At 43.0% G+C, this 9,380-nt stretch overlaps 1 protein-coding gene across 1 annotated transcript in view; it reads right to left on the bottom strand.

Moving 5' to 3' along the window:
- Window positions 1–4,049: 4,049 nt before the first annotated feature.
- Window positions 4,050–9,380, bottom strand: part of RPS6 (ribosomal protein S6) — a 7,812-nt gene continuing 2,481 nt past the window's right edge. Inside the window, exons 2-8 of the mRNA XM_009891519.1 lie at window positions 9,134–9,378; window positions 8,875–9,019; window positions 8,613–8,744; window positions 6,906–7,116; window positions 6,380–6,526; window positions 5,075–5,232; window positions 4,050–4,252 (exon numbers count right to left, since the gene is read on the bottom strand). Coding sequence (XP_009889821.1) covers window positions 4,157–4,252; window positions 5,075–5,232; window positions 6,380–6,526; window positions 6,906–7,116; window positions 8,613–8,744; window positions 8,875–9,019; window positions 9,134–9,378 — 1,134 coding nt within the window. The 3' untranslated portion in view covers window positions 4,050–4,156. The remainder of the gene's footprint in view (window positions 4,253–5,074; window positions 5,233–6,379; window positions 6,527–6,905; window positions 7,117–8,612; window positions 8,745–8,874; window positions 9,020–9,133; window positions 9,379–9,380) is intronic.

Genomic DNA, 9,380 nt, shown 5'->3' on the forward strand with positions numbered 1-9,380 from the left:
TGGCTGGAGAGCAGCTGGGCAAGAAAAGACCTAAGATTCTTGGTGGACACCATCCTGACCATGAGCCCACAGAGTGCCCTCGTAGCGAAGCAAGCCAACAGTGTCCTGGGGTGAACTGGGCAGAGCATTGCCAGTAGGTGGAGGTAGGTGATGTTCCCCCTCAGTGCTGGTGAGACTTGTCTGGGTGCTATGTCTGAAGTCTGGGCTGACCAGTACAAGGAGAGACTTGGACATCTGGAATGACTCCAGTGAAGCGCCACAAAGGTGATGAAAGGCTTGGACTATCTGACCCACAAGGGCAAGCTGACAGAGCTGGCACTGTTCAGCCTGGAGAAAGCTTGGAGGCAGGGAGAATCTCATCCATGTGTCTCAATACCTGATGGGGTGGGTGGGGAGTAGAGAAAACAGAGCCAGATTCTTTGTGGTACCCTATGCCAGAAGAGGCTGTGGGCACAAACTTGAACTACAGGAAAATCCACTTAAATGTTTTAACTGTGAGGGTGGTGAAACACTGGAACAGGTTGCCTGGAAAGTTGTGGAGTTGCCATCCTTTATAAAATGCTCAGACCTGACTGGACACTGCCCTGCTTCAGCAGGGGTTTCCACCACAAACTTCCAGGATTGCCTACCAGTCTCCGTGGCTCTGTGGGGATAGGTGGCAGCCAGAAACTGCTTTACTATAGTAAAGTCAGGAAGTACACAGGGGCAGAGAGAAAGCACTACCTTATAAACCTCTTCCCACTTGGGGATTTGATTCATCTATGACCTAAAGCCATGGTGAAAGCAGTGACTGGGAAAATCCTGTACAGGTTTACCAAAGGCAGATCGTGCTGGACCAACTTGATTTCCTGCTACAAGGTAACATCTGTCTCTACGGCAAGAGCAGTGGATGTTGTTTAGCTGACTTCAGCAAAGCATGACACCATTTCCCACAGCTTTCTCCTGGACAAACTGTCAAGATACAGATTGGGCAGTTTGTCTGCAAAATTGGCGGGAAACTGCCTCACAGGCCACACTAAGAGGGTGGTTATCAATGGCTTTTACTCAGGCTGGCAGCCTGCCATAAGCAGCGTCCCCCAGGGATCAGTGCTGGGCCCCATGATCTTCAACAGCTTCACAAATGGTCTGGATGATGGGACTGAAAGCACCCTCAGCAAGCTTGCTTATGTCACTGAACTGGGTGGTGAGGTGGAGAAGGCAGAAGGGAGAGCCATCTTACTGAGAGACCTGGAGGGGCTGGGCGAGAACTGTATAAAGGTTCAACAAAGATGAGTGCAAGGTCCTGCATCTGGGACAACATAACAAAAGAGCCCAGCACAGGCTACGATCTGTGTGGCTGGGGAGGAGCCCTCCTGAGAGGGACCTGGGGGTCCTGGTGGACAAGAAGCTGAACATGAGCCAGCACTGTGCCGCTGCAGGAGCCAAGGCAGGCTAGATCCTGAGCTGCATCTGCAGGCCCATTACTAGCAGAGAGAGAGATTTGATCATCCCACTCTACTCAGTGATTGTCAGGCCATACCCGGAGTAGTGGGTCCAGTTCTGGGCCCCACAGGTCAAGAAAGATGCAGACTGGAGAGGGGCCAAAGGAGTGCCACAAAGATTACCAAAGGGCTAAGACAAACTGCCCCATGAGGGAAGACTGAAGGACTTGGGTCTTGTCACCCTGGAGAAGGCTCAGGAAAGACCTCATCACATTCTTAAAGGGCAGCTAGGAGGCTCTCTCTTCACAAGGAGCCACATCAGGGGCAACAAGTACAAGTTGTACCAGGAGAGGTTTCATTTAAATATAAAGAAAAATTTTCAGGGAGAACAATCAATCACCAGAACCTCCCCAGGGATGTAGTAGATTCCCCATCACTGGAGATTTTCAAGGCATGACTGGACAGGGTGCTAGAGAATCACATCTGGGATCTCTTTCTCATGAAAGGTTGGACCAGATGATCTGTCAAGGTCCCTTCCAACCTGGGCTCTTCCTTGATTCTAGCTCACGGTATGCCTGATATGCACTTACAAACCCACGAGCAGAGAAGGAAGCCACAGAGGAACCACAAAGGGAGACTCAAGGAAACAAGCAATGGAAAACAGTGCAGGAAGGAGTATTTTGTTCTTGGGAATTAGGCCATGTATTTCCTGGCTGTGGCAAGGCCACGCATTCTCATCAACAGCTTGACAAAAATAACCAGCACCCCACCCACTCTTTTCACCCATTAATACAACTGGGTATTAGTGGGACTGCTTCGGAAAAAGACTTATTAGCAGCCTATACAGTAGGACATCCTTGTAAGAACACACTAATCTCATTGCTTCATGACCTCAACGAGAGTAAATGCCTCTTAACTGCACGCGAGTACCCGTTTCTAGGATCCAAAAGAGAAGGCTGAACAGTGTTAGGAAGATATCAATGCATATTTCTGTTCTGCAGATTTTTGCGAAAGTCTCAAAATTGTGAATTTAGCAAGTGCTAATCTCATACTTGAAGGTGAGACCCCCTTTTGCTTGACAGTGCCTGTTGATGACTTCCTGAGGCAGGTTGTCATATGAAACAGATTTGACACAGATACACAAGATTTATCCACATATTGTCCCTATAATTTTTTTGCAGCCAAGGTGAACACGAAATAAGTGGATTTGTGAAGCACAGGCTTAACAGGGCCTATATTGCTATCTTCACTAAGACAAAAAAACTTGTTTAAAGTGAAACTAGGTCTTGAACATGGCCTAATAAAGAAACAAAACCGATATATCTAGTTCATCTTACATAAAATAGGATCCTCTTAAAATTTTATTCTTATTTAGCTCATGCTTAACTACTATTGCTAACCCTCTCTGGTTTTTCTGATTATGTCGTTGATTTGTCATTCAAAAATAGTCTATTATTATTTTTCCATATGAACAGTTATGCTGTGAAAGACAGCTTAAACAGAAGCTTGGAGTAACTGCTTCAGCCAATTCTCTTGGTCTGAGGCTTCTACTGCGCACACAGGCACTTCACGGCAAATTCTACCCTTGTTAAGAGATCGGGATTCCTCCACTGTAACACAACCCAAAAGTTCAAGAATGGCAATTTGATCCTTCTGTGCCCATAATCTACTGCGAGCAAGTCATGTGTTCTGCAACTATTATTTTCTAGAGTCCAGATTCACATTCTCGGCATTAAAAAACTGCTCCTAGACAGTCAGGTGGGACCCTGACTTGTTTTTATTGTGGAAACAGAAGCACCTATCACAAAAACTGAGGTGGATCCCGATTACTATTTTAGGAATAACCAAGACAATCTATTTAGCCACAGACGATTCTAACATCAAACACTTAAGATTCTTACGTCAGAGCAGAATTCCCATCACCCTTACCTGGTACTAGATTTGCAGAGAGTACAGTCTGAATACATAAAGGCTACCTCCTTGAGTAAAATTATTATCCTTCAGTCAAACCTTTTAATGGCTGGCTTACTCATGCTCAGTATTCAGTATTAATTTGAAGAGCAGAATGCTGAAATACTTATAGGAAGGGACCCACCTGGATCATCAAGTCCAACTCCCTGCTACTGGCAGGACTACCTAAAAGTAAACCGTATGCTTGTCATCCAGATGCTCCTTGAACTCTGACAGGCTTGGTGCTGTGACCACTTCCCTGGGGACCCTGTTCCAGTGACTGACTTAATTGCACTTAATTCTGCCAATAATCAGCTGAAGGCTTTTTGTTTTACCAGTCTTACATGCAGTGTCATAAGCAAATGACATGATTCCTCATCTGGAAACACTATCCTGTACTTAGTGCTAAATGAAAAACAACAAACCCCAAACAAACCACTGAACACCACCGAGTTCTACCCACAGCTCCTGAAGATTATTTTAAGTTTAGTTCCTGTGGACACTGCTGAATCAACACACAGGACTTCGCCATTACATGTAAATCTTGCTTGTAGAAAAATCAACACACATGCACAATGTTATTATAAATCAGAACTTCTAACTAAAGACATGAATATATACTAGAAGTTCTCAAAAGGGAACTGCATCAAGGTTCCGGTCTTTTCTGCATGATGCAGCTAGTCTAGACTACTATTTAAGAGATGGCCTGTAACAATATGCACTGGAAAGTCTGATACTGAAAGTTAACCACCAAAAAGTGTTTATTTTTAGTATCATGTACATCTTTACTTCTGACTTGACTCAGACTTAGATGTAGAAGCTCTCAATGAGGAAAGCCGGCGCCTCTTTGCAATCTGCTCCTGGCGTTTCTCCTTGGCTTCCTGAAAAGCAAAGCAGCATGAAGTGAGCACTGAGATGTTATTCATAATCAAACACTTTTAAAACAGCAACAAATGAAACAAGTGAAAAAGCAACTTGAAGGAAGCTACCAGACAGAACAGATTCCTTAAGCCAGTAAACCAAAATGGTCACCCTCCTTCATGGATCAGAAAAATTCTACAAGAATCCAAACCTACACAGACCCATGTCTTTAAACGATATGGACTAGTGTCTAAAATTACAGTAAAAATACTAATCCAGAGTTCACAACATACTAGAGGTTGATCTACTCTCATTTCCTTCTGGAAGTCGTGAAACACTCAAGTACTGTGCCAAATATTCCAAAAGTACTGGTTTGGCAGTCACTGCTTTTTTAGGTGCAAAAGCATCCAAACAGAAAGCTCCTTGTCAAGCTATCTTCATCCAGGTTTAACTGCTGGATTCTATTTCTCCATACAACCACTCAAACACTTTGGCATCTGAGTTAAAGTAGAATTAATTTAAACTAAAACTGCTGTTGCAAAACTTAACTTCACAGGCCATAACCGTTCACTGTTTTCTTCAAAATTAGCTCTCAATTACGTTAATTGGTCTGGTTAATTAATTGGTCTGGTTTAAATTTTGTGAGAAATGCTCACAAAAACATTCGACTAGCAACGTTTGAGTATAAACATTTGAGTTTAAACAATCCGAGTATAAATTAAGGCATTCCTATTCAAAATGAGCTAGGTATACAGCAGCTCTAAGGGTACAGTCAGGTTTATGAAATCCCTTGATGCTGCGATATGAGGTATTTCATATAGCTGAGTTAAGGGCAAACGCACCTTCATTCTCTTGGCCAAGAGCTTCGCATATTCTGCCGCTTCCTCCTTGTTCTTTTGAGTGCGCTGCTTCTTCAGAGCAATACGTCTGCGCTTATGCTGCAGAACTCGAGGAGTCACTAGTCGCTGGATCTTAGGAGCCTTGGTTCTGGGTTTCTTGCCTAAAAAACATTACAAATCAGCATAAAAGTGGCAGATTACCTTCCAAAGAGGCCTCAGGCCTCATCTGGCAAACTCAAGAGTAAGTTCCATTTACTGTTACGGTAACATTATATAGTGTTATAATATGTAGTATGCTAAATAAAGTTCAACGTCTTCACAGATTTTGCAAGAAAAATGATCAATTATTTTCAGATGTAGCACTAACAAAATAGTCTTAATGAGCATGATTTGTTATCAGAAATTAAGTGTAAATAACGAACTCCCAGCATTTTTGTGAAAATTCCTAGCTTCTCAGCAGGCTGTCTTAAATAATGCCCCCTAAACTCAAAACCTTTAAAGAATGCAGAAACACATTATCTAGCTTTCAGTACAAGCCTTTATGTTTTCAGTGTTAAAAAGCTCTCTACGCATCTACATAGGCTTGATGTGCACCTCCAGAAAACACATCTGCATAGCCCATGATGGGCAAACAAAACACCACCACACACATCTGTAGAATTTCACTACTCAATCCTGTCTGACTTCAGTAGTCACAAGCAACAGTCTGATATCCACCAGGACCACATTCTTTAATGGACAGAGTACTGCCTACGATGCAGAAAAAAGCAGTCTTTTACCCAACAATCTTTCGCAGTGCCCAAGCTTTATCATGTCCTTTCTGCTAAAAATCCTCACCTGTTCTGTTCCATGATCAAACACAGAAGAACCCCAAATTGAAATCTTATACGGCAAGAGACAGGTGGTCAGCAAAACAGTGCCCTCCCAATAAAAGCTCATTTCCAAGACTGCTATAAGCAATAGGGAAAATCTTAGTATCTTCTCTATATACTGCTTTTTTCCTCCACCTCATAAAAATGTTTCAAAAACATTCCACCTCATATTTAGCCTTCTTTTACTAACATTTATTTTTGGATTATTCTTAGAACCATTAGGAAGTATTACTCCATATTCTATCAAACTTTAAAAACAAACTGTACTCAAGTAGACGGGAAACTTATCCATAAGTTACGGCTGACAAAGCATAAGTACCACAACAGTCAACTCCTGAATCTACTACTATAGTGCACTTCATTCACTCCAGTAGGCCGGACACCTCTTTGCTGATAATGACATGAAACCGAAAAGCCATAAAATTTGAGTTCTTACCCTCTTTGTTCAGAGGCTTCCTCACAACATACTGGCGAACATCATCCTCCTTAGACAGGTTGAACAGCTTGCGGATTCTGCTAGCCCTCTTGGGACCAAGACGACGGGGCACAGTTGTGTCTGTCAGCCCAGGAATATCCTTTTCACCTTTGAGAATGCAAGTTTAAACATGCCAATTAATCCTCTATCTACTGAACATCTGCTTTGTTAGTGAATTTTAATCATACGAATAAATTGCGTAATAATTCAAGGTAATACTAGATAATACTTGGGGTTTACCTGCCAATAGCGCCAACCCTAGCTACACTTTCCTGATTCAATGTGATAACATTGCTGGTAGCAATAAAGTGTTTCAATGACCAGTTTTAAAATTAAAAGAATGTAATGCTCAGAGGGAATCTCAAGACACATTCACACTCTAAATTTGGGACTGCATTTGCATTTTACAGAATTTCTCAGTCATTAGCAAGCGGGCTCTTTCCAGGTGCCCAATTCTACCTATTGCTTGCTCCATCCAGACTCTTACCCTTTTTCACTATGACCAAGTTCAGAACACTCAAGTTGGCATCAACGATGCAACCCCGAACGGATTTGCGTTTTCTCTCTCCGGTTCTTCTGGGGCGATAGCAGGAGTGGCCCTTGCTGAGCAGAAGGCGAACGCGTCCGTGAGTCAGGACACCTTGCTTCATGGGGAAGCCTTGTTTGTCATTACCACCACTGATCCGGACAACATAGCCCTATGAAAACACAGAAATACACTTCTTAGTTGCTCATGTCTCTTACTTCAAAGAGAAGCAGTGGGTATCCAAACATACTGTTCACAACAACAGGGCACTGTGCCCATGATTCAGGAAAGTCACTGTTACTGCCAATGCAAACAACTTTTTTAACCAATGCCACTCCAACAGTTCAGGAATTTTACTTAACAGATATGAAAAATACCTCTGCATTCCAAAATTTACATTTATTCTATGTATCTTCAAATGCATATTCACAAATTAAATTCCTATCCATTCAAAGTTTTGTTTAAGCCACACCAGACTGAATTTTGTCTGTTATTGTCTAGCTTTTCTGTAATCCTAAACCTAATGAAAGCCTGTTATCATCACAAACTGGAAATCTACATACAACACAAGAGCATCTGGAGTAGGGATAAGTGGATAAAAAGGAAGAGAAAATGTCCTCGTTTGAGGTAAAACAGGACCAATTTTGTTCAGTAACTTTACTTTTTAGCTAGGCATCTTTCAACGACTGAAATTAACAGCATATTGTGCAGAAACTGTTCACTTTCAGCATGTAACTTTATAGTTGATGCTACAGCATGGTATGCAGAGAGGCTCTTGCTCATACTTATTCCATCCCATCTGCCTCATGCTCAGTATAAAAGCTGTGAGATCAAAGGGTCAGCCCTCTTTCTTCAATGGCCACTGTCTGAGGAGGACTCTGCCTGTTCGTCTGCCTTTGATCCCGATTCTGAATCTAGATCTGGAATCCAGCTCCCATCAGTCACTGCATCCAGTCTGGGGACCTCCCCAGTGCCAGACAGTGACATTACTGTCATCTTGGGAGCTTGATATAGTTTTACATCTATTTCATAATTTCCTTTTTATTATTTTATTATTAATATTTCATTAAAGTAGTTTAGTTCATTCTAAACCACTAAGTCTCTCTCTCTCTCCTGCCTCCTTCTTTGAAGACAGGCAGGGGAGCTTCTGTCATTCTGCCCAGTGGCTGGTTCAGCCCAAACCACAACAGAAAAGATCAACCTTGTGGAAGTGGCAGCAGCAAAGATCAACCTACCCAAATTCAGTTGGATGTCCATATTAACACTCAACTATTCCAAGCCGATCCACCAGGCCCAACATGTTTTTTCCCATGCACTAGCAGCAGTTTAAACACAATGAAGGCAATTTTGAACTTGTTCAGTAAAGAAATGCAGCAATTTTACAGTACGGATTTAATTTCCTCTGAATACCAAGATGGCACTCAGATGAAGAACAAAAAACTAGTGCAAAGAGCAGTTCTCAACACAAGGCTTTAAAAAAAACCACTTAGATAAAGCAGAACAGAGTAGCCAAATCACCAAATTCAGCATATATAGATACAGAAACTTTCAGCATACCTGCCAAACATACAGCTTATAAACACTCTAGTGTGACAGCTGCATACTGGAAAAATTTTGTAACTTAAGCTCCACAAATACCGCTCTAACACATCCTTCTACACTTCTTACCTTCCACTCCTCACCAAGAGAATCAGCTGCGACCTCCGTGGCCATCCGTTTCTCATAGAATGTTCTCAGCTTGCGCTCATCGTCCACTTCAATGAGTTTCTGGCAGCCAGTGGCTGGGAAAGAGATGTTCAACTAATAAAAGAAAAAAAGAAAAAATATTATATTTGGTTGAAACTTTCTATGAGACATTGTAACAGAAAAACAGCATTTATCTGCTGGTTTCACCTTAGCATTTCAAAGGTGAAATTTCCGATGTGCTTACACAAATGCTTAATCGCCATAACTTGTCACTACCGTGGCTCAGAGAGCCAGGCAGGTCTGTCCTTGCCACATTGGACTCTATTACTTGTTCAGTTACAAAGAAAACTGGCTCTACCATGGCTGGAGCTTCATCACCTTGAAACAGCCTGCAATCAAGCAAGTCAGGGTAAGGGCAGCAGAACCCTGTTCTTCTGCAAGCCCTTCAGAGCACACGTCGCGTTAGAAAGTTACATAAGCAACGTAAGGGGAGCGACACTTGCTGTTGGTGAAAACTTGTGTTTCTCCGGGGCCGGTGCAAAGCCCAGCGCCTCGGTGACGCCTCTCGGCACTTCGCTCTCGAGTGCGGCCTAATACCAGCACAGCCCAGCTCTAGCGCACACGGTACCTGCCTGCTAGGCCCGGCAACCGACAGCGCAGGCCTCACGCTTGCATGAGGCCTTCTAAGCGGAGGAACAACCGCCAGCGGAACCCAGAGCTCCACGGGCCGGCGGCACGAGAGGCCCCACT

Source organism: Charadrius vociferus, unplaced genomic scaffold, assembly GCF_000708025.1.
Source record: "Charadrius vociferus isolate BGI_N301 unplaced genomic scaffold, ASM70802v2 scaffold198, whole genome shotgun sequence".
NCBI lineage: Eukaryota > Metazoa > Chordata > Aves > Charadriiformes > Charadriidae > Charadrius > Charadrius vociferus.